This window comes from Patagioenas fasciata, chromosome 2, assembly GCF_037038585.1.
Source record: "Patagioenas fasciata isolate bPatFas1 chromosome 2, bPatFas1.hap1, whole genome shotgun sequence".
NCBI classification, from domain to species: domain Eukaryota; kingdom Metazoa; phylum Chordata; class Aves; order Columbiformes; family Columbidae; genus Patagioenas; species Patagioenas fasciata.
In genome coordinates, this window is record NC_092521.1 from 22,722,998 (window position 1) to 22,750,930 (window position 27,933).

The 27,933-nt window shown below is 50.2% G+C and overlaps 1 protein-coding gene and 1 long non-coding RNA gene across 7 annotated transcripts; one reads left to right on the top strand and one right to left on the bottom strand.

Annotated features, from left to right (window-relative positions):
• Positions 1-5,730: 5,730 nt before the first annotated feature.
• On the bottom strand, positions 5,731-22,142 carry LOC136097930 (uncharacterized). 2 transcript variants are annotated; one of them, XR_011737354.1, is made up of 3 exons: positions 22,057-22,142; positions 11,375-15,025; positions 5,731-11,219 (listed from the first exon to the last, which is right to left on the bottom strand). It is a non-coding gene; the product is annotated as an uncharacterized lncRNA (long non-coding RNA). The 2 variants fall into 2 exon arrangements; XR_011737353.1 differs by having other exon boundaries at positions 5,731-7,745; positions 11,026-15,025.
• Positions 22,041-27,699, top strand: KLF10 (KLF transcription factor 10). Of its 5 annotated transcripts, none has more exons than XM_065830847.2 (4): positions 22,041-22,320; positions 24,064-24,306; positions 24,410-25,277; positions 26,212-27,699. In XM_065830847.2, the coding sequence occupies exons 2-4, from the start codon at positions 24,076-24,078 to the stop codon at positions 26,469-26,471; spliced, it is 1,359 nt and encodes a 452-aa protein (XP_065686919.1). In that variant the 5' UTR covers positions 22,041-22,320; positions 24,064-24,075; the 3' UTR covers positions 26,472-27,699. The 5 variants fall into 5 exon arrangements, with proteins under 5 accessions (XP_065686919.1, XP_065686918.1, XP_065686917.1 ...); XM_065830846.2 differs by having other exon boundaries at positions 22,237-22,320; positions 24,067-24,306; XM_065830845.2 differs by lacking the exon at positions 22,041-22,320 and adding an exon at positions 22,362-22,506.
• Positions 27,700-27,933: the final 234 nt, after the last annotated feature.

Below are 27,933 nucleotides of genomic sequence, written 5' to 3' on the forward strand. Positions count from 1 at the left end.
AGCTTCAAAATTGATGTATAAAGGATTGTTTTGAGAAGCCGCCTTTTCTCTAGCCCATTATTTCAGCTTTGTATTAAACCATAAATAATTTAAGTGTGATAAACCTGTATGAAGTGAAAGTCATAAGTTCCTAGAAGGCTAAAAAGCAATTTGTGGTGCTTTTGTTTTTTCTTAAGAGCATGACCTTAGATTCTGTTCTTAACACCAAACACCAAACCTGCAATAGATAAAGAAGTACACAAAAGAGAAGTTGTCTTTTAGCTAGTGTGCATGTAGTGCCCCCGAGACCCTGGGTTAGTCCAGCTCTGCAAGTTGTCACAGAACCTTTAGCTTGTTTTTAATGGTATTTATTGCTTTCAGCTAGTTCTGCATAGTTCTGACTCCTAAGAGGAGGGCTGTGTAAATCTTCAGAAACCTCAATGCTCTCTTGTGCTTGACTTCATTTGAATATATCCCCAAAGTAAAGGTAAAGCACACTGCTAGAAATACAAATGCCAACTGTGTTGCATAACTGGAGCAGCTGAAACTGTTCAGAGGATTTCTCTGCTGTTACTGGAGCCTCTTGATTTCTTCATGGTCCTTTTCTTTTGTATTTTAACTTCTTCCCCTACTTGAAAGTTGAGGGGAGGAAGAGATGGGGGTGGCAGGGTTCTGTAATAGTGCATTAAGTTCTGGATCCTGCAATCAAAGGAGACTTCTAACCCTTTAGTTGGAGGTAAAATCTCTACCTTTGGGTTGCAAGTGTATTTTACATGAGTGCCAGCTGGCAGATCTTAACTTCATAAAAATTTTATAAACTTGAAAGTCTCAGTTGATACTCAACTTGTCAGAACAGTTTTACAGGCTACCGTAAAGAGGTATGAAATGGCTTACGTTTTGAAGATCCAACCTAAGAGATATTTACTACTGGAATTAAATTTAGCAAGTACGAAAGGCAATAAATAATGATAGCAAGAAAGCTGATTTTTTTTTTTTTTTTTTTCAACCTAAAGTTAGCACCTATCCCTGTGTTTCAAGAAGTAATACACACTTCAGTCTACCAGTTGAGGTATTTCTGTAGGCAAACTGCTGTGCATGGTTTTTGGCTAAAAATACGAATTACAATTGCCTAAGATAATTAAAAAGGATTCTGTCAAGGTCTTAAGAAGAGCTGTTCTATGTTAAATTACAACACAGTTTGAAAAAAAAAAAAAAATCTAAAGAGCGGCCAGAGCAGAAATATTCATTGTACTTGAAGACAGTTTGCCATTAAAAACAACCTGGAGTTGGAACACAGTATGTATTTATGAATTTGCAAAGTGTTACTATTGATATTGTATTTGCAATTCAGAATTTTACTGAAAACATAAAAGCTGGATGGTTTCTATATGGTACTTGGAACTAATGTAGCTCTGTCCTGTTCAACACACATCTGCACCTCCTCTTGCTGACTAAGGCCACTGCTGCTGTGGCTGGAATTTCTCTGATGCTGATTGACGCAAACTGTTTCAGTGTGAGGTGACTGCTCTGCCCTGAGGTGCCTCCCTGCCCCAGCCCTTGGGCCTGTGCACCATTCCCAGGGATGCTGCAGGGCCACAGCCCCAGACCAGGCTCTCGTCCTCTTCAGGAGCAGGAGGCAGTGGCTCTGCTTTGCTCTTGTGTGTCTAAGCAGCTGTGCAACTGCCTTACATCTCAAAATAAAAGTGGGTGCCCTGGAACCACCACTGGCTCTGTTGCCACTTCATATATGCTCTGTATTGCTGCTTTTGGAGTGGGGGGCAGTGAAGTAGTCTGATAGTGTTTCATAGTAAGTTCATACAGGTTTGAACCCTGCTTTAAAAGAAAATCAAAATCCAAAACTAAATAGAAGCAGATACTTTAAAATAAAAAAGCATGCAGTGAAAATTTAGCTTTGTAGCTCTACTTAGTTCTCTTGTGGGGGGAAAAAAAAGAAGCGACCTTTAATCCCTGTTAGCTGCTGAGTGCCATGCTCTGGTCTGTCCTCACCTTGCTGGTGAGCTTTGCTCTGCACTCTGACTCTGACAGCCACCATGGGGAGCGATACCTTCAGTCTCACAGGAGGAGCCAGGCACCAGTGCCCTGGGGGCTTTGCTGAGGCGTTCGGTGGCAGCCAGACCACACATACACCCCTCTGGAGAAGCCTCAGCAGGCAGCGAGGCCCCGGAGCTGCTGCTGGAGGGCTTGGTGCTGTGTGCCCAGCCCTCTGGGGACCAGAAGTGGTGGGTGTGTACTCAAAGGTGGCTTGTCTTAACTGCTCTGACTGATGAAGGAAAAGGTAATTTCTGTGGCGGTCACAGCCCTCCAGTTCATGCACCAAAGGCAGGCATGAGAAGATTTGCATTTAATTTTTCTGGAAGCACTAGGCTGAATGCAGGTTTCTTGCTCATTCTCTGAATTCTTATTTCCTCCTTTTATTAAAATTCAAAATTTCAAGTAAATAGTGGCATGCAGTTTACTACCATGTATTGCTTTGATATGTGATGAGAGTTGTGGGCTTTAAGTATTTGCCCTGAAGGTTAAGAAGAGCGTTGTCTGCTGCTGCCTGTGCCAGCCGGGCTGTGCTGAGGGGAGCGGGTTTGTGTGCGGTGCTGCTATTGGGACTGCTGAGGGAAGGCAGGGGAAGGGCTTTCTAACCCAGAACTGCGGGGCCTGACAAACACGGGGGCCGGTCTGCCCCAGACCCGGGAGACAGTGTGGGAGTGGAGGAGTGCAGGAGTGGTGTGGATCCCCCTTGTTAAAGTCCCCTGTTCGGAATAACAAGCTTTCTCTCACTTTATATTTTAATCTCTTTGCAGCTCCACAGTCTTTAAGCTGAATTAGGGGCATTAATGGGCTATATAGGACAAAGCTAATTGCACTTGTCAGGCTGAGTCAGAAAAGCTTTTGGGGAGGTGTCAGCAGGCGCTGGTTCCCTTCGGTCTGACCGGCTGCCACACTGGGAGCCAGCAGCCCCCAGTCACAGGTGGGCTGTGCTGCCATTCCTCTAGTTCTGTTGAATATACTTTATGTTAATGTTTTGTGACTGAAGTGTTGCAGCAGCACAGGCCCCAGCCTCTGTCAGTTGTGCATCATGTAACAACACGTGTCCCGGTATGCTGTGTCAGTAGAGGGCAGATACTTGGTATCGCTCAAAAATGGGAGGGAAAACAATTTCAGGCCCAAGAATTGATACTGTGATTTAGTGAGCACCTGCATTATTTTAGATACTGATTGTATATTTTGTTCAGCTACACAATCTCATTCTGAACTCGACCCTTCCTACGATTAAGAAGTAAAATTAAATTTATTGTATTAATTTAACAAATTAATACAATTAAGAAAAGCACTCAGATATTTGTATCACAAGTTTATTACACTTCTGACATGGAAAAGCCTGCTGTTAAGGTGGTGACAGCAGCGGGGAGCTGATGTTTCAGGTCTCAGCAGCAGCAATACAGCCTGAGGTCACTCATGCAGTGGTGTCTGTGCCCAGTCTGGTGAACACAGGTGGCAAAGGGCAGAAGCGACAGATCCAGCGCTGTGGTCTGAGATGCTCCTCCTGGTAGATCCCTTAAAAACAAAAACAAAAACAAAACAACAAACCACAAAACCAACAACAACAACAACCAAACAAAACCTGTCGACCCCTGCTGTAGGTGTTGTTGCTTGGAAGCAGCATCTGAAACAGCAGCACTGGAGCATCAGGGCAGAGCCTGTACCCGCTTTTTCAGCCCGATGATGGAGTTCGGCAACTCCCGGAGCGTCCCGCCGGGGAGCCGGGGCCGGCGGCAGCCGCGGATGGAGCGGGGCAGGGGCCGGGGCCGGGGGCGGCGGGAGCCGCGGGTGGAGCGGGGCCGTGGCCGATGGGAGCCGCGGCCGGCAGGGAGCTCCACCCGCCCGCCCTGCATCCAGGGAGCCGCGGGCAGCCGGCGGGGACAGGCGCGGCGGGGGCGGGCGAGAAGGCTCTCCCGTTCCGCCCCTCCCCAGGCTGCCCGTCCCGCCGGCTCTCCACGCGTCCTCTGCTCCCAGCCGGGCCCCGGCACTCGGCACCGACCGTGCGCGCTGGCGCCCGGCAGCCTCGTTGCGAAGGACACGGTGCCAGGCGGGCGGCGAGGCCGGCAGAGCCAGGGCGCAGGCTGTGTGCCTGCAGAGACTCACACCCTCCTGCTTACGCAGACTGGAACCTCCACCTGGCATTTTAACTCTCTGCCTAAATAGCCCTGGAAATTCAGACAGGAGGAGCAGCCTGGATGTGCTGCCCATCACAGCAAATGTCCAACGTGCCTACTGGTTGCCATCCCCAGAGGCTTTTCCAGCCCCAACATGATGAAGCCCTGGGCAGCCTGGTCTGACCTGATGACTGACCGTTCTCTGAGCTGGCAGCTGGATTGGAAACCTCCCAGGGGCTTTCCTCCTCTGAATTACCCTGTGATCCTGTGACACCAGATCACAAACCCTTCCCTCAGCGTGAGCCGTGCCTGAGCAGTGCCGGCTCACCCGGCTGGAGCGGCACTAGCAGTCGGCATGGACAGGGCTGCCTGGAAAAGCCATTTATCTCGCAGAGTGTCTGAGGGTCCGAAACCTTCCTGTTCTGTGTGGGGATGAGGGCTGACCTACTCATGCTGGTACCGGCTGGAGGATGAACATGGGAGGGAGACTCTGAGACACATTTGGTCTCCCACATACATATGGACATTCCATTGAAAGTTTAATTTTTCAACAAATTCTTACTGTTTTTCAACAAGGAATGCTTCAACAGCAAGTTCCCAGCCAGCTCTGGGTCCCAAAGTGGGTAGCCCTGGCACACTGGCATTGAGGGCAAGGCCGAGGAGCAAAGACACCTCCCTCTCCAGCTGCCCTTGCCCTGAGGTGCTCACAGCCACCTGCTCCTCTGCCTTCCTCGCTGTCGCTGTCCTGCAGGCTGCCCAGCCCGAGGAGAGCTGCCCTGGCACGGTTCCAAGGCTGGAGCTCAATGCCTGTGCTGTCAGCAGAGCCGGGCTGCAGTGTCCACAGCATGGGTGCAGTGCTGCCGGTGACACGCGTCACGTTGTTCCTGCGGGACAGGAGAGCCCCGCCGGCCACCGCACCCACAGCCCTGCTGCTGCACCTCTGCGGGCTGCACCGGCTGCAGCCGGGTGGTGAGACGGGGGAAAAGACACCTCTGCACCCAAGCAGTCTGGGACCTGTATTTCCCAGGCCGGGAGGTGTAACAGAGGCAGCAGCTGCTGCGCTGTCTGAAGTCTGCATGGCCTCCCGCGTTCCCCCGGCTCAGGTTTCCTTTCTCTCCCCTCTGGAGCTGCTGGCTGGTGTCACAGGCACTGCTGCCAGGGCCGGCCCTGCCCGCGTGGCAGGCGCAGGAGCCATCATCCCTCCTGTGGCCTGGAGCCAGTGGCGGCCGGGCCTCACCTCCCCTCACCCCGCCAGCACACAGCGGTTCCGCTGAAATTTTCCACTTGAGACACATGTGAGACCAGAATAGATTTTCAGGGTTGGGTTTTTTTTGTTTCTATGTTTGTTTGTTCTTTTCCTTCTGCTAGCTAGGGGAAGGCCAGACAACGCCTTGAAATTTTGCTTTTAAAACATGCTCTAGACAGTTTTCGGGAGTCCATGTTGCAGGGGCAGCCCTACAAGGCAGAGCCCCTCGGGTTCCAGTGTGCCAGGCTCAGGGTGCCAGCTCAGCCGCTGCTCCCCTGCCAGCTCCAGCCCTGTGTCCCTCAGGCCGGTGACCCAGGTCCTGGCAGCCACGCGGTGCTGCTGCAGCGGCTGCAGGGCTGGGGTGGGACCTGGCGAGGGCACCGGGAGGGCTGGGCTGGGCTGTCACTGGCAGGGGGAAGGCAGGAACAGAAGAGGAACTCCCAGCTTCAGCTCAGCTCCCAAAACGACGTTTTATTTGGTGGCTTGTGAAAAAAGTCCACAGAGCAAAGCTGGTTTAGCTTAGTGCATTTTGATGTGCTGTTCCTCTGCTCCTGCCAAACCCGTTTTGCAGTCTCCCTGGAGCGGGGGCTCAGCTGTCGCCTGTGCCGCGAAGAGCCACCCACAGCCCTGGTCCCGCGGCACGCACGCTCCCGCACTCACCTCCACGAGCCTCTGCCGCTCCACTGGCACAGCCGGGGTGCAACTGCTGTCACCTGCTCAGGCATTTCTGTGGGGCTCAACCACCTCGGACCTCAAACAAGGCTGTTAGCAAGCTAAGAGGAGTCATCTGCAGCCCAGTTATGAAACGGCAGGCACATAAAGCCCAAGGGTGCCCTTGCTGCCCACTGCCCACACACAGGTCTGGCTCCAGACCTCGGTGCTCAGGACTCGACCTGCTGGTGCTGCTCACCTGGCTGCACACAGGCAGGACTGCAGCGCTGGGACCAGCCCTGAGCAGCCACACAAAGCAGCTCCACGCAGTCACTGGCAACCACAATGCAAACCACCCCCCTGGCTCAGAGTGGGGAGTTTCTCTGACATCAAACCTCCATTAAACCTGCAGACTGGTTACGCTGGATGCAGCTTGGGTGGGAACAGACTCCTGTCACAGCATAAAACACCACAGGATGCCGGAGTTAGGGAAGTTTCGGAGGAGGTAACTGTCTCACCTGCCGAGTGTCCCTAACACGCACTCACACTGGACTAAAGCACCACAGCGAGGTGGTGTCCGCAAGCCCACGCGTGCAGGAACACATTTAGTCTGCATGCTGGAGCACTGCAGCTCAGCAGCACGTCTGGCATCCTCTGCAGCCACCAGCTGGGCCGTGCACTCACCAGGACCAGGCTGAGGCTGCCGGAGACAACTCCGGACAGGCCACGGGCAGTGGGGCAGAGGAGAGAGGGGACATGGGGCCACCGGTGCTCCCTGCCATGCTGCAGCCTCTCCTGTGGGGGGCTGAGCCCCCCGTGCTGCCCTTGGCACCGGGAGGGCATGAGAGAGGGTGGCTGGGCTCGCTTCACCTGCCTGGTCGGTCCCCTATGACCACATTGCCTGCTGTGGGTGAACTCATTCTGCCTTTCCAGTGGCTACTTAAGATCCCTGCAAATTCAGATTGACATTGTCCTTTCAAGCTTCTGGGGTTTGTCTCACATTGTAGCAACTTCACCTTAAAACATGTTATCTTGCCAGCTCTCTATTTATGCCTGTGTTCTGCACACACATGTAATGCTGGGTTTTGGGACACTTTTGTGGCAGGTTCCTGTGGCAGGCACTCAATAAACTAGTCATTTCTTTACCCAGCACAGTTCTCAGCTTCTTACCACTTATGCACTCAAATGAGATCTCATTCTTAATTTTGAACAAATGACTACAGGTCCCAGGAGCAGGGTTTCAGATAAGGTGTGCAATGGATGGGTGAAGTTGAGGACATGTGCCATGAGAGACAAAGCAGCCTGGTCTGGAACAAGCTAAGCTCACACTAGCTGAAGGCCCTGACAGCAAGTAAGAAGGCATTGTTTCAGCATGAAGTAGATTGTCAATTTTTTTCAAGGAAATCAAAATATTCAGCTTCTGCAGTAGGCTCTCTTGGCTGGTTGAGTAAACTGAGAAAAGCAAGGAGCAGAACTGTAATGCTCCAGATGAAAATCTAGTGTTTGGCTTGGTACCTTGTTCATAATTCATGTAAAATTTCCATGTTGGTTATAAATTGCCAGACAGGATGAGCAGAGATAGACCTATTGAATGAGTCTCTCTTTTGTGCCTTTTGTTTTAATTTCCAATTAGTGATTGTGGAGTTTTGCAATAGATTTCCAAAAGGTCCTTTTGCCGTGGTTCACAGGGTGTCCTGCACCTGCAGACAAACAGCAAAGGAAGCAGGTTAGCTGGTGGTTTGCCCATCTCCATGAGGCTCCCCCGGAGCTGGCATGAGCTGTGGATGAGTAACCACGTCTGCAGGCACTCCTGAAGGACGATGGATGCAGCCACCAGGCTGCCACTCCCCATCTCTGCTGTGGGTGCACTCAGCCCAGAGCAGAACCTTTTCCAGCTGGAGCGGAGCTGCCGGACGCTGCCCATCGCCTGGCAGACTGTGGGGCTGCTCCTGCAGTGGGCACGGGGGAGCAGGGCCAGCCCTGGGGATGGGGCTGACCCCTCCAACCTGCTCTGTTGCTGCTCCTGTTCAACCAGCTTGGAACCAGAGAGTGTCTGGGGACACACAAAGCGACCACGTCCTCAGCCTGGGGACACAGGTCCTGCAGAGGGGCTGACACCCACAGCAGGTACCACAGACATTGGGACAGCCACGTGTTCCATTCCTGAGCATCACTGGGGCCACAGGCCAGGCTACAATAAAAAAACAAAAAAACAAACAAAAGCCACAACAAAACAACAACAAAAACCAAAACCACAAAAAGGCTACAGGGTGTGAGTGTAGGAGAAGGTGCCTGTGCTCCAGGCAGGTGACTGGCGCTCACCGGGGCACTCAGCCCCTCCCGTGGCAGGGGCAGCTGCAGTTCTTCTAGGGCTTGGAATGTGACTTGGTGGCTCTTGTTCTTGAAGCTGGAGAGGAAATGAGGGGTAAAAAAAAAGCCCTCTGATAAACTGCTGGAGACCACGGTCACCTGCACCATTTCCAGTATTTGCAAGCAAAACAAAATCTAAGGTCCACAGCATTTCAACACTCACAGGGAAAGCAAAGTAATATTTATAAACCTGCCTAAACCCTTCCATTTGCATATTCCTTCATGTGTGCCTAAAGCACAACCAGTCCGCTGCTCACCCTGAGTAAAAGCAAATTTTACAGAGTTCTGTTTATTTTGGTGTGTCACTCCTAAGGAAACCCCCTTCTTGGTGGGAGTGAAACAGGAACATGTCACCCTAAACCAGAGGTCAAACTCAATATTAAAAGAGTGGCACAAGAGCCAAGCCAGGTTTGAGGACGGGTTTATTTTCTGCACACGTGTGCTTGCTCCAGCATAGCGTGGTCCGTCAGCTCAGCTCCTTCATCCCCCCGGCAGCTCAGAAAGGCAACGCTGACCCTGCGCTGCCCAAGGCTGCACTGAGTACCCCACTGGCAGGGCAAGGAGGGTGGTGTCCACCTGACCACTGCTGCTTCCACGTGGGAAACAACTGGGAGAATGTGTGAAGAGGAGCCTCTTGCTTGCACCGGCCTCCCCTGCAGTCAGGGCTGACGGTTTGTTTGCAGCAGAGCAGCTGGGAGGGCACCGGGATGGTACGTCCCATGGCTGCAGCTCCTCTGAGCTCAAAGCAGCACCACACAAGACACCGGGATGAGCGTAACGAGCTGCTTCGGCAAGCAGCACCAAGGCGGGCTGTGCTTTCCTCTTCAAAACTGCCTGTGCTACACGAGGGCTTCCTGCTCGGGACCCACGTAAACACAGCACATGCACCCCTGCAGCCTTCCTCTGCCTAATTTCACTCCTCACCTTTCTCCCTTGCTGCAAATCAATACCTTTTTGTATGTGTGATGTGTGGGAGCTGCATTTGGCAGCACCATATAGAGTTTCCTTGACATACATTTGAGGCCAGATATGTAATTGTAGTGCTGAAAGATTTAAGATGAGAAAACATTTCCAGGACATTTAAGCTGTATACATAATCATAATAAAATGCCTTTATAAATCTGTATGTTTAGTTCTGACAAGCTCCTTGCTACCCTACTCAGTACAAAATATAGACAGACTGTGACTGAAGAACTTCCTCAGTAAAGAAAACAGTAAATGAGTAAGATAAATGGATATGTCTAGACAAACAAATGCTTCCTAAAATTCCACTTAAACACATCTTTATTTTTATTATAGCAGCAAGAAAGGAGTACTTAGAAATTAATTTGACAGGGAAAAGGTTTTGCCCTGATGTACTAATTATAAGCAAAGAATTATGGCCAAGATTTTCGAATCTGCCTAACGGATTCAAGTCTCCAACTAAACCAAACAAAGTGAGCATCCAAAACACTTAAGAAGCCTTGAAAATCCTTCTGTCCACATGCACAGGGCCATGCACTGGAAAATACATAGAGTTGCATGAGTAAAAGACTTAATACTCCTTTCAACAAAGCAACTATTTCAAGAGATTTTGAGTAGATAAATACATAAAAATGAACTCCAATGAGCTGCGGTATTTGAAAGTGTGCTCAGTTGGTCTGTCCTATGATCTAATTGATACTCACTGTTTATTTAACAAGAGTAAATTTGACCCCAAAGTTTCTAAAGCCTCAAGTTCTCTGACATTCAGTCCCCCCAGGATTATTTAACGGTATTCACCCAGAGTTGCCAAATAACTCCACAGTAACCAAACAGACCCACGCACTATTTGAGTTTGGGCTGGCCAGACCCAGGACTATTAATAGTCATCCCGAAGAGGGGAGAGAGGTCTGTGCATACAGTGCCACACATAGATCTGGTCCTAAACCCCACAGTTTTGCTGTGTCATCTGTGTCATCCTAAGTCAGATCCATAAAGCTTCCTTCAGCAGGGGTTGCTACACTGTGTTTCCCCAGTTCAGCAGATGCTTTCCAGACATGGTCTTATTTTACAACTCTGCCTTCCATAGGTGTGCTCACTAGGATGGCGTATCACGGGTTTCACTGTGCCTGCAAGCCTTCACAATGCCTCTAGTTGCTCTTATGTGAAATCTCAGCCTCTAATCCACTGCACATAAGGAGGCAGATCCAAACTGCAATAGGTTGACAGTATATGAAAACGCAGCTCACACAGGGCAGAAAATATGGGGGTGAGGGAGAATGGGCTGTCACACCAGCTTTAGGAGTTCCCAGGACTTCTACAGAAGTCTTGGGAACCTGAAGTTCTTTCCCTGACCGAGGTCCAGGCAAAGATTTCTGAAGAATTGTTATGGATGTCACCTGCTCCAGAAAACTATACATTACAGCTTATAACATACACAGTCTGATGAGGTTGACCTGGATCTGAGGTTAACATCAAAGCTTCCTGAGGACAAATGTCTGTACTCACATTCCAGCACCGGTGCCAGCCAACACTCACTGACCACAAAAAAAGACACGTGAGGATGGCAGCCACCACCTGCACATCTAGGTTCATGCAGTGGAAGGCTGAACACACGAGCAAAATTAAAGCATGGGCAATGTGACCCACCTTATCTGACAAAGCCTTTTGTGGGTACAAGAACGTTCTGACCTTCATTTGCTGCTTTCTCTTCCACCCACACTCACATGGATGCTGGAAATGCCCTTTTTTGGAAGGGCTTTGAAGACAGTTCCTGGTAAGCGCATGATCCTGACCACAGAGAGCAGGATGGAGCTGTTTTCCAATAGTTAAAACTGTCCCAGCTGCAAAACAAACACACATACACACACAGCTGTTACAACATCAATGTTCCTTTGACAACTGGTGCCATCAAAGAAATGAGGATGGGCTTCAGGAGTGCTTCTCAAAACCAACAACTAGGTGCAAACTTTCTTCTGGTAGATATCTCTTTTCCCACCTTTCGGTCCTCACTCCATTCACTGCACTGGGAATAACAACTGCAGAATCACACAATCAGTCTTTCTGCCCCGTATCTGCACGTTCCGTTCCTAAACAAAGGGAGATGAAAGGGTATTTCGCCAGAATCATTTTGCCTTGCCATTACTGCAAACCAGACAGTTACTTTTCAACAGCACTCATGGAAAGGCTTCATGGAAGTTCATGTTGAAAATGAGCACATCAGTCAAGCTTCAGCCATTCCTCTTGGTGTAGAAACAGAGTTTATCTGCAAAACTCACCTGAAGCTTACTCTGCAACATGAAATACTAGAAAAATGTTCAAAATGAAAGAAAAAATATTTCACAAAACCGAACATATCAGGAATTAGTGAGAACTGAAGGTCAATTCTCTCCTGCGAGAATGGAGCTAGTCATATGTACACTTTCTTCTGTCTTTTTAAAAACAGTATTTTTAAATACAAGTTTCCCTTCTGAATCAGCTCTGAAAACCACAGGGATCACAAGGCTCTTGCCGCCAGTCTTATGGCTACACCTGAAGAGACAGACCCAGGGGCCTAAGGAGAGGCTCATGGTGGACAAGCACATCACTAAAACCCGGTTCCCTGCAGAGTCTGAAACCACCCTCTCCGTGCCTCATCTCAATAGCTGCAGCATCCCTCCTTCTCTGTTTCCTTGGTGCCCTTGCAAGATCCTCCAGTTTCCTCAGCTTCTCCTAAATGTCAGTCCCATTGCAGGATCTCCTCTCTCCCCATAGTTTTTACCCAGGTCTCTTGGCAGCCAAGATCAGTCAGTACCAATTCCAAGCTGCAGCTGTGCATGTGAACAGGCTCGCTCAGGCTGTCCCTCCACAAAACTCTCCTCTGCCCAGCTGATGGTTCTCGTTGGCCTTGCAGACACTCATGGTGGCATCCATCTCATCTGACTCCACCTGCTTTGTAGACTCACCCACCTATGGCTGCCGGCCAGGCTCCCACTATCAGCACAGCAGATGAAGTCAACAGAGCTCAGAGTGCATTTCATCCCACATCAAGGAAAAATGAAACATACCCGAACCCTGTGGTTTATATTTACTAGCACTCCACTGACTAGAAAAAGAGCTATAAAAACAGACATTTGTGTTATAAGCACCTAATCTCAGGTGAACTCCACCCTCAGTGACTCTGGGTACACTTGTATTCACTTTGCTATTTGATCCTAAGGACGAACATGAGCCCAGGGTTGAACAGTGCCCTGGCTCACTCCCAGCTGCACACAACGAGGGGTACCCGCAGACCAGGAGAGCAGGAGTGCGCCAGTGCATCTCCCACCCCCTCACCTCACACTCACTAGCACCGGCCACACTCCACAGCTCTCTGTGGCTGTTTTGCAACAGACACATGCCTACACATCTACACGCTTCCAGGCGCTGACCTCACCCACCATTGCTCCTTCCCCTCATGGAGAGGAAGCTTTGGAGCAGGGAGACACTAGTCCCAGGTGGGTTCAGGCTGAGGAGGTCTTTACAAGGCTGCCTACCAGCCCTTTCACTCCAGCACATCACCACTGCATCCCCATCTCTAATGGGCTGGAGAATCACCACCACCCTTTGGAGTCACAGGGACCATAACCAGCTATATGAGCTCAGTCTGCACTGTGGATCCCACTGGTAACGCACACCCTGTCTGCTATGGACAAGCCAGTACCCTCTTCTTCTAGGAGAGCACCCATGAAGTAAGGGTGCCACTCTGCATGTCACCTCAAACAGGGCCCAAACTGTCCCTCTCCTTGCTACTGCGGCTCCTGCAGAATGAACTTCTGTGGGAACACGTGCAGCGTGTCTCCCAGGACCAGGTGTGTGACAGAGGTGACTCTCCAAGTGTGAGTTGCAAGGCCAAAGTGCATATCTCCCATGGGAACTGTGGGGCTGAGGCACTCACCCTCATGGGGAGCTGCAAGAATGAAGTGCATGTCCCCAACACTGAGCTGCAGGAACAAAGTAAGCTGCATAGAGGAGAACTCGGGGAGCAGTGACAATGCCAATACCCTGCTGCCATGCAGGTGGCTGGGATGGGTTGCACGTTGCATAACCTGTGCCATCTCCAGCTAAACAGGGATCTGCAAAGTCCAGGGGTTTGGCACAGCTGATTAAAATCTCTGGGCAAGTTTTTCTGGTCATGAGGGCAACCCCAGTGATGGGGCTTCCCTCCCTTTGGTCTCTGACAAAGCCAAGACTGTCTCTGCATGTTGTGCATTTTGCGAGTTAACAGGGATCTCCTCTGCAGCCCCTTGCGTAGATCTGAGATCACAGCAGGGATACTTGCACTGAGCAGCACCAAAGTTGGCTTTCACATAGGCTCTTGTTTTAAAAATTCAGAGTATTATTGCTCAATCCTCACATTGCTGCCAAGAGACTATCTGAGCAGCAAAGCTGTGACTCGTGTGATGTCTCTTCAAATGAAACACAAGGCCTTGATCTCCACTGGTCCCTCAAGTGTGCCTTGTGCCCTTAGTTCCTGCGACATGCTAAGGACAAAAAAAAAAAAAAAGAAATCAATTACTAATAGTGAGATTGCTTACCAGCATGCCAGTGGTGTGTTTCGTACTCCGGTGCCAAGGGCGCAGTATGTGAATGAGGCATTTGGCAAGAGCCAGCAGCGGGGCAGGGGAGAGCCCAAGGCCTGCCAGCATGCGCGGGAGGAGCACAGGGGGTGCAGGGAGCCAAACAGGGCACAGTTTGCTCTCTATTGCATGTAGAACAGGCTACCTGCATTTTTGTACCTGCATTTTCCTATCCAGAGACTATTTGCTTGCTTGAATATAAACTAAAAGCTATGTAGTGGGGGTGGGACCAAGTATTAGGATCAATAAATTAACACTGCAAGAGCTATTAACATCTCTATCTCATTTGTCATATGGGGCTGAAACTAGTCAATAGTTCGAAAATTATTAAAGGTAGATAGGGTTAAATAAAAGAAGGACTTTTGTTCACATGACTTCTGTCAAAATACCTATAATGGGAGGTGTAGAAATGCTGTTACCCATGTTAGAGGGAAAGGCAAAGCTGTCACTGCTGATTTCCATATCAAATTGATGTCTCATGAGATGCCCTGCCCATACCACCATCTCTACTCCTTCATACCTCCAGGATTTAGCCCATCAGAGAAACTCTTGAAATGTAGCAGCCAGTAAGTCATTGTGTAACAAGGATATTCCATTTTGGCATGAAAAAGCACACAAATGTGTTTCTAATGCTTCTATCGGGAAAAAAACCATCTGATTGTAACACATACGGTTGCTTTGTTAGCTACACAAGCTCATTCCATAATGCTTAGAGGCTGTCTCCTCACCCTGCTGGCTGACAGTTCAGCTTCTAAGTATCTGATTTTGTTAGCAGAAATTCAAATTGATCAGTTAGGTTTTATATTAAATAGTTAAACAAATCATGATGCTGGGAAAACTCTGAATATAATAAATACACCATTCCAAGTGGTAGAACACACACACCCCTATGTCATCCTTGCAAGTAGAAAAGGTTCTCCGTTGTGTTTTCTGATACTTTCCAAGCTCTGTCTGCAAATAAACAGCGCCACTTTGCCATACTCTTCCACAGCTCTTCTGGATCCATGTCTTGTGAGATGGCATATCTCCACATCAGGCACAGGACCCAACAACTGAAAATACAAATACATGTGAACTACAGTGATCCTTCAGTGAAGAAAGACCACACAAGATACTAAACAAAAATAAACACACGCTCACACCATGTGAAGTGAAGTAAGCATGATCTACATGGAAAGAATCAACAAATCATTCCAGTATTAACTCCTGATTTCACAGAATCACAGAATCACAGAATTGGCTAGGTTGGAAAAGACCTCAGAGATCATCAAGTCCAACCCTTGGTCCAACTTCAGCCCATTTACTAGATCATGGCACTAAGAGCCATGTCCAATCTCAGTTTAAAAACCTCCAGGGACGGTGAGTCCACCACCTCCCTAGGCAGGCCATTCCAATGCCTGATCACTCTTTCCGTAAAGAACTTCTTCCTAATATCCAGCCTAAACTTCCCCTGGCAGAGTTTAAGCCCATGTCCCCTTGTCCTATTGCTAACTGCCTGGGAGAAGAGACCAGTTCCCACCTGACTATAACTTCCCTTCAGGTAGTTATAGAGAGCAATGAGGTCACCTCTAAGCCTCCTCCTCTCCAGGCTGAACAACCCCAGCTCCCTCAGCCTCTCACCATAGGTCATGTGCTCAAGTCCCTTCACCAGTCTTGTTGCTCTTCTCTGGACCCGCTCCAGCACCTCAATATCCCTCCTGAACTGAGGGGCCCAGAACTGAACACAATACTCCAGGTGTGGCCTCACCAATGCAGAGTACAGGGGAAGGATCACTTCCCTTGTCCTGCTGACCACACTATTTTTGATACAGGCCAGGATACCATTGGCCTTCTTGGCCACCTGGGCACACTGTTGGCTCATGTTGAGCTTGCTGTCAATCAGTACCCCCAGGTCCCTTTCTGTCTGGCTGCTCTCCAGCCACTCTGTGCCCAGCCTGTAGCGCTGCAGGGGGTTGTTGTGGCCAAAGTGCAGGACCCGGCACTTGGCCTTGTTGAACTTCATCCCATTGGAATCAGCCCATTTTCCCAGTCTATCCAGATCTCTTTGCAGAGCCCTCCTGCCTTCCAGCAGGTCAACACTGCCCCCCAACTTGGTGTCATCAGCAAATTTGCTGATGGTGGTCTCAATCCCCTCATCTAAATCATCAATAAAGATGTTAAACAGGACTGGACCCAACACTGACCCCTGGGGGACACCACTAGTGACTGGCCGCCAGCTAGATACAGCCCCATTCACCAGCACTCTCTGGGCCCGGCCCTCCAGCCAGTTCTTAACCCAGCAGAGAGTGCACTTGTCCAAGCCATGGGCTATCAGCTTTTGAAGGAGTATATTATGGGAGACAGTGTCAAAGGCTTTGCTGAAGTCTAGATAGATCACATCTACAGCTTTCCCCTCATCCACTAGGTGGGTCACCTGATCATAAAAGGAAATCAGGTTGGTCAGACAGGACCTGCCCCTCCTAAACCCATGCTGGCTGGGTCTGATCCCTGGTCCATCCTGGAGGTGCTGTGTGATTGCATTCAGGATGATCTGCTCCATCACCCTGCCAGGCACCGAGGTCAGGCTGACAGGCCTGTAGTTGCCAGGGTCAGCTTTGCAGCCCTTTTTGTGGATTGGGGTAACATTTGCCAGTTTCCAATCATTTGGGACCTCCCCAGTGAGCCAAGACTGTTGGAAGATGATGGAGAGCGGCTTGGCGAGCTCTTCTGCTAGCTCACTCATCACCCTAGGATGGATCCCGTCTGGTCCCATAGACTTATGAGGATCCAGATGGCTCAGTAAGCCACCAACTATTTCCTCTTGGAATACAAGGGGACTATTTGGCTTCCTATTCCTGTCAACCATCTCCAGAGGCCAGTTATCCTGAGGGCCATCTGTTTGACTGGTAAATATTGAGGCAAAGTAGGTATTAAGTACCTCAGCTTTCTCCTCATCTTTGTTAACTATATTTCCCTCAAAGTCCAGTAGAGAATGGAGGTTTTCCTTGCCCCTCCTTTTGTTATTAACATATTTAAAGAAGGACTTTTTATTATCCCTAACAGAATTGGCCAAATTAACTTCAAACTGCACTTTTGTTTCCCTGATTTTTTTCCTGCACGATCTAGCTATTTTCCTAAATTCTTCATAGGTAGCCAGCCCTTTTTTCCACAGTCTGTAAACTCTCTTTTTATTTCTGATTTCCACTATAGAGAAACCCCAGGATTCCTTGGACCAAAACATGCAGCCACTATGTGACTTGGCTGGCTTGTGATGACCAGACACCTCTTCTGGCTGCCCTTCCAAAATATAGATGGGAAACGGGGCTGTGGCCAGTACCACCATCGTGTCTATTGTTCTGAGAAGAAACACAGTTCTTGGGACAGCCACAGGACCTGATGAAAGTTTTGGGTGGCACACAACCAAATCAAATATAAAGCCTCTCACAATCTTTAGTGGATACTGAAGCAATCATTTGTTCACCTGGATTCTTTCTGCTCTGACTAAAACAACTGTCTATCATTTCCTGTGAAACAGGTACAGGTCTAACACCAGAGGTCAAAAATGTCCCTTGATGTCCCATCACAAGAAATAGAAAACAATCTTGCTTAGCAGTATGTAGAAGCCAAGCGTTTAGGATAAAGGAGAAAACTAAAATGCCTCCTTATTTCTGCTTGCTCAAGCTGAGATGAGCCACAGATAACAAAGCCGCGTTTGTTAAAAGCAGGGTGAAATGCAGGAGACAGGGTTTCGCCTGACTTGGCCTCAGTGCCCAGACTGCTGGCCAGGACTGCAGTTACACAGCTGGCCAGTGATTTACCAGCCATGTAGCAAATTCTCTTCCCTAATTTATCTTCTCAACCCCATGACAATTTAGCTGGATAAATGGTTTTTAAACTTGAGATATAGTGCAATAGGCATACACAAATAACCCACAAGTACTTAAAAGTCAAAATCCTAAATACCTTCCCAACAAAAAACCCAGACATGTCCATTTTCTCCAGAGCAGCACAAAAACCACATTCCCCGCTTCTCTGGGAAACTGAATGGAAAATACAAATACATGTGAACGGACAGTAATCCTTTAGCTGCTTCCAGTGACTCAAAGAGAACATCAGTTTCACTAAAGTCTGCTCAATTGCCAAAAAGAAGCTTCTTTCACCTGTCCTAGACTTCATTATAGGTGTCTGAGGCTTTTTTCCCCCTAACCAGGCTGTCTGCTATGGCAGCAGTGCAAACACCAGCACTGCTAACAGCCTCTGAAGCCTCCCATTGAACAGTGTTGGGCAGGCACAGCAAGGCTGGAACTGCGGTGACTCAGATATGGCCACAAATGCTCCCAAGAAAAAAGGCCATGAGCAATACTGCGTAAAATGCACGTAGACAGAAACTGGAGTTAGTATCATGTAAGGCTGGGGAGGAACACGGCGCTGCCAGCCAAACAGGACTTGCTCCGTCTGGCAATCAGACTGGTAAAGCAAAATGAACCCCATAAACTGAAGTCTTAATGACAAGTTAGTTCTGCTTTTCATCTGGTAGTCTAATAAGAAATTGCAAAACCAGGACAAAGCAGGTTTTTCGTAAAAGTTGGGATGTGTGAGGAAAATGGGGTATGAAGAAGCAGGGAAAGAACTTAGAGAAATTAGAAAAGGACACAAGGTGCCTTGTTGCTGATTATGTGCTCTGCCTCCCCAGTTATCTGATGTATAAATTAGCACCCCTGCTGCTGTCTGTAGCAGCAGAGACACTCTCCCAATTATCAATAAATGAACACGAGCAGCAGTAGATGTACCAGAGAAGAGAACAGCCCCACATTGTACAGCTCTCTCCTGCTCTGAATTTGCTGTCTGCTGCCTCCACCCCTTCTTCTGCCCTCTCTCTATTCTCAGTTTGCTCCCTTCCGTCCCCCCGTCCTTCCTTCCATCCTTCCTTCCGTCCTTCCTCTCATGTTCCCCAGCTGCCACTTTCCTGCCATTTCAGAGCTGCCTTTCCCTGGCCACCCCCTCAGCCTCAGCTGCTTTCAGACACCCACCGCACTGCTCTACATATGAAAACGAGCTGTCACATTTTCCAGCCCCTGAAGCAGAGATTATTTTTGGGAGAGGTGGTTTTGACAGTTCTGCATTGCAGTTCACAGGCAGAGCACAGGGCAGGCTCTGTCTGCGCAGGGGGAAGAGGCGGGGGCACAGCAGCTCAGCTCACAGGCTGTGCTCTCAGAAGGGACTGGAGGTCTGGGGGGACACACAAAACTCCTGTGGGGCACAGGAGTCAAGGAGCAGTTACGTCTCCCCACCTCTGAGAGCTGCTCTTTCCCAGCCCAAGACCGGCTGCCAGCAGTGCTGCTGCAGGACACGCCACTGAGATGACAGTGACACGCCTGCGGAGGACGCGCATAGGGAAGTCCCTCTCCGCTCTCTCGAACGAAGTCCCTCAGCCCTGGCAGTATCCGTGTCACCTCCTGGCACCAGGCAGACTCTTACAGAGCCCACGCTCCTGCCAAGCACCACGTTCAGCATCCAGACCTCACCTGAAGACGTGGCCTAAGTTCCTGAAGGGGGAAGGTGGAAGACGATTCTGACCCACCAGTCCAGCCCCAGCCATTCCATGCACTTTGACTCCAGCTGCTCAGTGCCTAACACAGAACTTGTGGTGCCAGAAGGTCCCATGGCACCTGGATGGCAGCAGCAGACACGGACTGACATGGTGGGAACAGAGCCCAGGGGTGAGAGGAGGTAATAACACAGGAGAACAAGCAGGAGGTTTCCTAAGGGACCGGCACAGCAGAGACTGACAGGCAGAGCTGCTGCAGAGGGCGGCTCTGGAAACTCAACAGCACAGGCCACCCCCAGTGGCAGCTTATGTTGCAAGCAACTAAAAATGATAAAAGTATTTCATGTTACAGACCTTTAGTTCATGTTGGTAACTGAATTTTTAACATGGAAGTTCTCATTAAGTCAGTGAAACTTTTGTGTATATACATTACATACACGTAAGGGTAGAAAAAAGTGACAAAGATCTGCCCAATTTTCTGCTGAGTTGCAGGAAGCGGCTCTTTGTGAGTGAAGTTATCATGTAAGGTTAAATTGAAATGCTGGTGCAATTTGTAGAGATTTAGTTTTAGGGGCAATAATATGCTTTGAAAGATATTTCAAAATGTTTTAAATAAGAACAATCACAAAAACCATGACAGAACCTGCCATGAAACACAGAATTTCACCAAGAACTATTGTGTACTAGTCTCATAACCTTTATTTCAGCTGGAGCAAATACAGACAGATGCACTTAAGAGCCTGGAAGTCTTTCCCCAGCTGTGCCTCATGTGACGGTAGCGCTGTTTGGCAAAGGAAAGCATGTTCCGGGAGTCAAGCAACCATTACAACTTATTTTCCTGATTTCAGTGGGAAACACACAGCAAACACACTTTCTCCTGTTAAGACATCCAGAGATGTGAGATCCAGTGGAGTAATTTGTAAACAACTATTTGCTTCTACTAGCAAAAAGGATCTGGATCACCCTGAAGTGAATTATCTTTTGGGAATTCCCTCTAGAGGAGGCAGTCAGGCCAACCAGTTTCCCTGCAGGCTCGGCAGGGATCTCACAAAATCTGGCCAAAAGGCAACTCAGGTTACACAACTGAAACAGAAGATGGGAGATGCAGGCTTCCCTCCGTCAAGCGGCACGTTTTCTCAGCCGTGACAACCCTGGAAGCTGCAGAAGCGAGGAGAGAGGGATGCTGCCACTGGCTGTCTGGTGCAGGGGCACAGCAGGGAGAGTGTCCCGCCACATGTGCACAGGGTACCGCATGAAGCCGAGTGACAGAAATTCCAGCTGTACAATGTGTCAGTGGAAACACTGGAATTAAAGCATTACCGAAAGAATGTGTCTTCCTGAGAGTAATATTACCAGTCTTCTGTCAATACACAAGTATTTGAACTAATTAAGAATTTGTTTAAATTACATTTTGCCCTATGTGTTTTGCAACTGTTATATCCTCATTATTCAGGCTGAAGAAACTGCTGGTTTGATATTCTTGCAGTATTTTTTTTCACTTTCAGACATAACTGAACATTCTGGGAGATTTCCAGGCAAGCTATAGGAGGACATAACCTGTTGTCAGACCCCTTCTGTCAATTGAGAACTGCCGATGAGGGGAAGAATTAAGCAGAATGAGAGAACACTGGACCACACCACCATTGAAAAGGGGAAAGACAAGAAAACGTAGCTTAGAAGAAAAAAAAAATAGAAAAATGCTCTGAGTGAACGAGGCGGCCTAGGAGGAGGGGAGATCTCTGAAGTGAAGCTGAACAAATAGCAGAAATTGAACCGAACCATAAGGAAGCATCAGCGGTATTTCCAGAGCGGAGCGGCACTCTGGCACGAGCCCGGCTCAGGATCCCACTCCTCAAGTGCTGACACGCGCAGCCACCGCTTCTGCTTTTGTTAAAACTTTCAGACAGGACAAAGAATCTGCCTTAAGCTCAGAATGTACGGAACAGGCCTCACGGCTGTGCAGCACTGCGGGCTGCACTGACCCAGTCCCCGGGCAGCCAGCCGGACGGCAGCGCGGGGCAGGGGGCGCGGGGCCCGGGGCTGCGGGCAGGAGCAGTCGGACACCACCCGGGCTGCGGAGCCGTGTGCCCGCGGGGCTGGGGTTTCCCCGGAGCTCCGGACGCCACAGGGTTTCCGCCCGAGGCGGGCAGCGCTCGGAGCAGGCCCGGGACGCCCGGGGGGCTGTGGCTGCAAACCCGACGCCAGCTCGATGCGTGACAGAGACCCAACCCCACCGTCCCGCAAGCACGCCGGCTGCGTGGGTCCGGACGGGCGGCACCCACAGGTACCCAGGCGCCCGGCAACGGGCTCGTCTTTCCCCCGTAGGGGCCCCAGACACGCCCGCCTCCCCCCGCTCCAGCTCAGCGCGGCGGGGAACGGGCGGGCGGGGGCCGCACCGGGGAGGCTGCGGCTGCTCCCGCTCCCCCTCCCGCCCGCGGCCGCGTGACCTCATGCACGAGGAAGCGCGAGGCAGCGCCGGCCGCCCCCGCCGCTCCCACCCGGACGCGGGGGGGAGGGGAGGAGGCAGCACTGACTCAGCCGGTGCCGGGGACTCACCGCGCGCACGCCGCGCTGACACTCCGGCCACGCCGCGGGGCAGCCGCCGATCACGCGCAGGGGCAGGGCGCCCATTGGCCGCCGCCTCACACACCTTTGCCGGCGATTGGCGGGGGGAGCCGGGAGCCACGCCCCGCCCCCTCCCGCGCGGGGCCGGGGGAGCCGCCACCTGAATGGGGAGCGGCGAACAAAAAGAGGAAAATAAAGGAGCGGGTGGAGAGCGGCGGCGGCGTGTGCTCCGGTCAGCCTCGGCGCCCGCCACCGGTGAGTGGCGGCCCCGCCCGGCGGGACTGCGGGCCCTGCAGGGACATCCCCGGGGCTGTGCGGGGAGAACGGGGTGTCCCAAGTGGGGAGGGAGTCCCCGGGGGTGGCGCGGCAGGGGGACGCCGAAGGAGAGACCACGGGTAACGGAACAGGCGGGAGATTGGACTGAGGCGGCGGCTGGACGCGGTGAGCCGCGGCGGGGGGACCGGGGCTGCGGGGTGAGGAGAAAAAACAGGGGAGCCCCTGCGCGGAGGGGCGGCCGCGGAGAGACCCTGCGTGGGGGGCGGGCGAGCAAAGCCGCGGAAGGGAGGGAGCTGCTGGGAACCTGTTGGCACCGCCGGGCCGGCGACGTGCAGCCCGTGTTCCCGGGCGCGCCCGGCGCGGGGGAGCGGCGTGGGCGGCAGGCTCGGCGGCTGCGTGTGCCAGGGCTGAGGGAGCCTGAGGGATCCCGGCGCGGCGGGTGGGCGGCGGCAAGCGAGCCGGCGGTGCGGGGAAGAGCCAGCCACAGCCCCCACACCCCCGCCGGTGTCGCAGCCCCGTTTCCCGCGGGGACGCCGCGTCGCTTCCCTTCCCCCGCGGCGGGTGTGGCGGCGCTGACCCCAACCCGCCCTGAGGCGAGGCGGCTGCCCCTGCCGGGCTTCCCCCGCCCGGCGGGGCGGGCGCGACCCCGCTGGCTCCTTCCTGCTGGGCTGAGGGCGGGGGCAGCCGAGCGGGAAACTGGGGGAAAGGTCGGCGCGCCGAGCAGGCGCTGATCACGCTTTGTTCACACGCCGCCGCCCCGGCCGCGCCTCGCCCGGCGCCGGCCAATGGGCGCCGGCGCGGGGAGCCAATGAGAGGAGGGCGGGGGCGGGCGGCGGGAGCGCCGCGGGGTCTGCTGAGGTGAGGGTGGCTCGCGCCCAGGGCCGCGCCCCTCCCGGGCCCCTGCGCCCGCCTCCGTGAAGAGCCGCATCGTACCCGGGACTGCAGCTGCCGGCGCACACGGCCTCCGGAAAGGAGGCTTTGCCACCCACGCCATCGGGGCGGGGGCAGCGGCAGGCGCCATGCCCAGAAATCGAAAGCTGCTTTAGGATAATAGTGGCACATACAGGCTAGGAGGCTTTCTGAGGGGGCTGGTTCTCTGAGGTGGTCTGTTAGATGATGAATATCTCTGAGGTGGTCTGTTAGATGATGAATATGAATATATATATATATACACACATATAAAAGTTCTCCAGGTTGGCGATTTTCTTTGCATATGTGTGTGAGAAAGACCTTTTGAATGTTTTCTGGAACGTTTTTTGGTAGCTAATACCTTTTGAAGAAAATGTTCCTCAGTCCCAATATGGTCCTTTCTCATGTGTCAAAAATAAACACAAATGCTGAGGGCTGTGTTTAAAGCAAAGCTGGAAGGATGGTGGGATGGAGGAGGAAGTTTTGGGGTTTTTGTGAAGTGTTTTGTTGAGCTTTCAGACACAACGCTTGCAATATGGAATAATTTAAACCGTTGCTTAAGATTTGGGGGGAGTTCTTTTGTCTTAAGAAAATATATAATGTTCACCAGATGGCTAAATTTCCCCACTAACAACTTCATAAAAATATTATATAAATAAGAAGGAGGGCAGGAAAATACAGGCATACTTCCCACGTGACCGAGCATATTTATCTTGTGCAGATTGCTTTGTTTGGTTTTTACGATGACTTGTAAGTGCAAAGTATTCAAACTTAGCATCAGGTTTAAAGTTTCCTTTTTGCCTCTGACTGAAGCAGGAGGAAGAAATGGAGATGATGACTGAGAAACAGAGAGATACTCGATATTTCTGGAACAATACACCTGAAAAAAGTGATTATGAGGCTGTGGAAGCCCTTATTTCTATGAGTTGCAACTGGAAATCAGACTTCAAAAAACAGGCAGAAATGAGACCTATAACTCCAGCGTCTGATGTGTCAGAAGAGAGTGACGAGTCTTTGCTTCCTGGAGCAGCAGACTTTAATGCGATACCAGCATTTGTAAGTTTTTGAATTTGTGTATGTGTGCCTGCTTGTTTTTAGGAATTAGTGTGGCAATGTGTGGGTAATGTGCCCCCCTTATCGTGTCTCTCTCCCCACGCAGTGCCTGACCCCCCCCTACAGCCCATCTGACTTGGAAGTGTCACAGATGGTCCGTCCAGGGACACCCGCCGCAGCCCCCGGCAAGTCACTGTCAGAGGCAGCCAAGGCTCCTCTGGCCGCCCCATGCAGGGAGGTGGAGAGGCCTCCAAAGGCTCGAGCGACGAGTGTGATCCGCCACACGGCTGATGCCCAGCTTTGTAATCGCCAAACCTGCCCGGTGAGAGCAGCCAGCCTGCTGAAATACCAGGACAGTGTTTTGAGGGAAACAAACAGTAAACAAGATGCCAAAGCAGAGCAGTCGGTGGAGAGCAGCGGAGCCAGCGATGGGAGCAGTGAGCTGCTGGCGGCAGAAGGAAGAACTGCAGAAGCAGCTGCCAGCCCGGTGTCCTGGACAAAGCCATCTGTCAGCGGGCACCAGCCTGTCTCTGGGTCGGCACAGCAGCTGGTGCCGGTGGCACCGCCGTGTCCTGTCCCACACAGCGGAGCCCCCCCCGTGCCAGTGATTTGCCAGATGGTCCCGCTGCCTGCAAACAACAACGTCGTGACGGCTGTAGTGCCCAACACCACGCCAAGCCCGCAGCCGGCTCTCTGTCAGCCCATGGTCTTCATGGGCACCCAGGTTCCCAAAGGTGCTGTTATGTTTGTGGTGCCCCAGCCAGTTGTGCAGAGCACAAAGGCTCCCATTATTAGTCCAAATGGCACGAGACTCTCTCCCATTGCCCCTGCTCCTGGCTTTGTACCTTCTGCAGCAAAAAACACTCCTCCGGTTGATTCTTCAAGAATAAGAAGTCACATTTGCAGCTACCCAGGATGTGGGAAAACATACTTCAAGAGCTCCCATTTGAAGGCTCATGTCAGAACACACACAGGTTGGTCACTGGTGCTGGATGTTAAAAATGAATGTGGAAAATTGCAGCTATGTAGACAACTTGTTAGTTCCAGCAATGACCAGACTTGTTGAGGGAACAAATTGTGGGGCAGCAATGAAATACTTTTTGTCAGCGTGTGTTACAGTGCTGCCTAATCTCTGACAGGAAATCACCCGGGAGGGGGAGGAGGGAGTTGACTCAGCAGTTTGTTTGTGCTGGTGTTGCTTCGTGTCAGAAGCTGTTCAGTAATGGTTCTTACCAGCGTGGAAGCAAGGCCTTGCACAATGTAGAGCGTGCTTTTCCAGAGGTAAAGACACCTTATTAGGTTTCTCCACAGGAATGATTTTGTCAGAAGTGGGCAAAAACTCAGAGAGTCTTTTATAATATAAGGATCCACTCCAAACTATTCCTGTTTCAGGTTTAATAACCATTTTATTTACTTTAGAGTAACTTCTCTACACTTCAGCTCTTCTTCAGCAGTAGCAAAGAGAGTAATATATATTTTCACATAGGCTCACAGTTCACTGCCAGAGCTCTGTTACATAAAACATTATATTACAGTTTGTGTTTCGGGTAGTTTTGGGCATGCTCAGTCATTGTAATCTGCCATTTATGTGGAGCTGAGAGTTAAAATTGGCTGTTTTGAGATGTAAAGAGCATTTCAAACTACTTGGTTTCCAGGGGATTGTTGACCCTTGGTACTACTTAGCCTTGAGGATAGTGAGTCTGCATGTTTAATATTGGTATGTAAACATTTTTTCACATTTCATTTATGTGTAAAATAATTAATATTTATTGAGATTTTTGCCTCAGTTGTCATAATAGAAACTTCTCTTAACAAAAGTCAAATCCTACCGGTCAAGGCAACAGTGTTTGTTGCTCAGTTATTAAGTTAGTACTCACGTGTTTTGGTTTTGTTTTTTTTTTCTTTTAGGAGAAAAGCCGTTTAGTTGTAGTTGGAAAGGCTGTGAGAGAAGGTTTGCACGGTCTGATGAACTGTCTCGCCATCGCAGAACACATACCGGGGAGAAGAAGTTTGCCTGCCCGATGTGTGAGCGGCGGTTCATGAGGAGCGACCACTTAACTAAGCATGTGCGTCGCCACTTATCGGCTAAGAAGTTACCGAACTGGCAAATGGAAGTGAGCAAGCTAAACGATATTGCCATGCCGCAAACATCCGTGACCACCCAGTGAAAGGACTTGCTCTGGAAACTGTGGAATTAACTGTTGTCACTGGGAGACGCCAGCTGAAAAAAGGCTTTTGCTGCCGTTCTGTGGTTCTCCCGCGCTGGCTGCTGGGGGCGGTGCAGCAGAGAGGCAAAGGCACTCTGTGCTCGGTCACAAAAAATGTTGCTGTGGAACCAGTGGCTGACTGGAATAGCGGGCGTCTTTTGCACTGGTAAGGGGGGAGAAAAAGGGAAGGTTCTAGAGCAGAGCAGCACACATTGTGGAAGTTTTGAATTTTGTGAATTATTCATATATACTCTAAATCAGTCACACATCAATGTTACTGAAGGTTTGCTGCTGACGCTTGAGACCAACTCTGATTTTAACTTCCGGTTGTCAGTCTTTAGTACAAGACAGACTAGGAAGACAGCAATGTACAGGCGCAGGCTTGAAAGCCCAAAATGCTTCTAGGTAAGATGATCTAAATCGGTTTTCCTACTTCTGCCAACTTTTCATGGTAGGAATCTTATCCTCCTGTCCATACCCCAGCCCCGTCCTAGGTGGTGATTTGGTGCCAGACTCCTGGAGATTTCAGGGCTGTCCCCTGCATGGGGTGTTGAACACACTCATCTTTACATCTGCTGTCCAGGGGGTTCAGAAGGGGCAGCTGTAGTATGGGAATGTTTCTGAATCCTTGTTAATTTTGTAATATTTTCCCAGCCTCTCTGGCAAGCTTTGCAGTTATTACAATTGGTTGTACCTGGGCATCGTATGATGCTTCTGCTTTTGTGTTGCTTACTGTTTCCTTTACACCTGCTCACGGTTCTGTAGCACTGCATTTTTCACAGACGGATACACTGCACTTTTAAGAGAAATATCATAACTGGGTTGGGTTGATTAAGGAAGAAAAGTAAGTATCTTGGACTTATTGATCATGTTATTCTTTGAAAGACAGTTTATAATAAAAATTAAATGGGTATATTACGTATTGTATTAAATTAGAAAGTTGTGATTCAGAAAGTGAAATGAGGCAGTCAAGACACCGGCCTGGAATTTGAACTATAGGTTTGGTGACAAATAATGCATCAACTTTCACTATTTCTATTTTATCAAATTATGTTGATGACATATCAGAAAGTGAACAGTTTGAAAATAGTGTATTAGATACGCTTTTTGTGACTACTTTAAAGATTTGCACATTTCTTATGTTGTACTTTATACTTTGTTTACAATAAAACATCTTTCTTTAATTGACCTTTTTAAAATTCATAGTTGTACTTAGCCATTTGCAAGGAAAATAACCTCAAAACAAAATTAGTGTCCATCATTATGTGTCTTGACCCATGAAATGCTGTCTCTCAACTTTTGATATTTTGTTAAGCTTTATAGAGCCAACTGGATTGCAATTTCAAGTCTGCACTTACTACTCTGAGTCTCTGTTTTGTCATGGGCTTTTATTCTCCGCACTCTTCATCTTCCCTCCCTTTCT

Excerpts from the sequence above, each read along its gene's own strand:
- KLF10 (XM_065830847.2), top strand. The coding sequence starts at position 24,076 with ATGGAGATGATGACTGAGAAACAGAGAGATACTCGATATTTCTGGAAC. Across the intron at positions 24,307-24,409 it reads TTAATGCGATACCAGCATTT|TGCCTGACCCCCCCCTACAG; the intron begins GTAAGTTTTTGA and ends CTCCCCACGCAG. Across the intron at positions 25,278-26,211 it reads TCATGTCAGAACACACACAG|GAGAAAAGCCGTTTAGTTGT; the intron begins GTTGGTCACTGG and ends TTTTTCTTTTAG.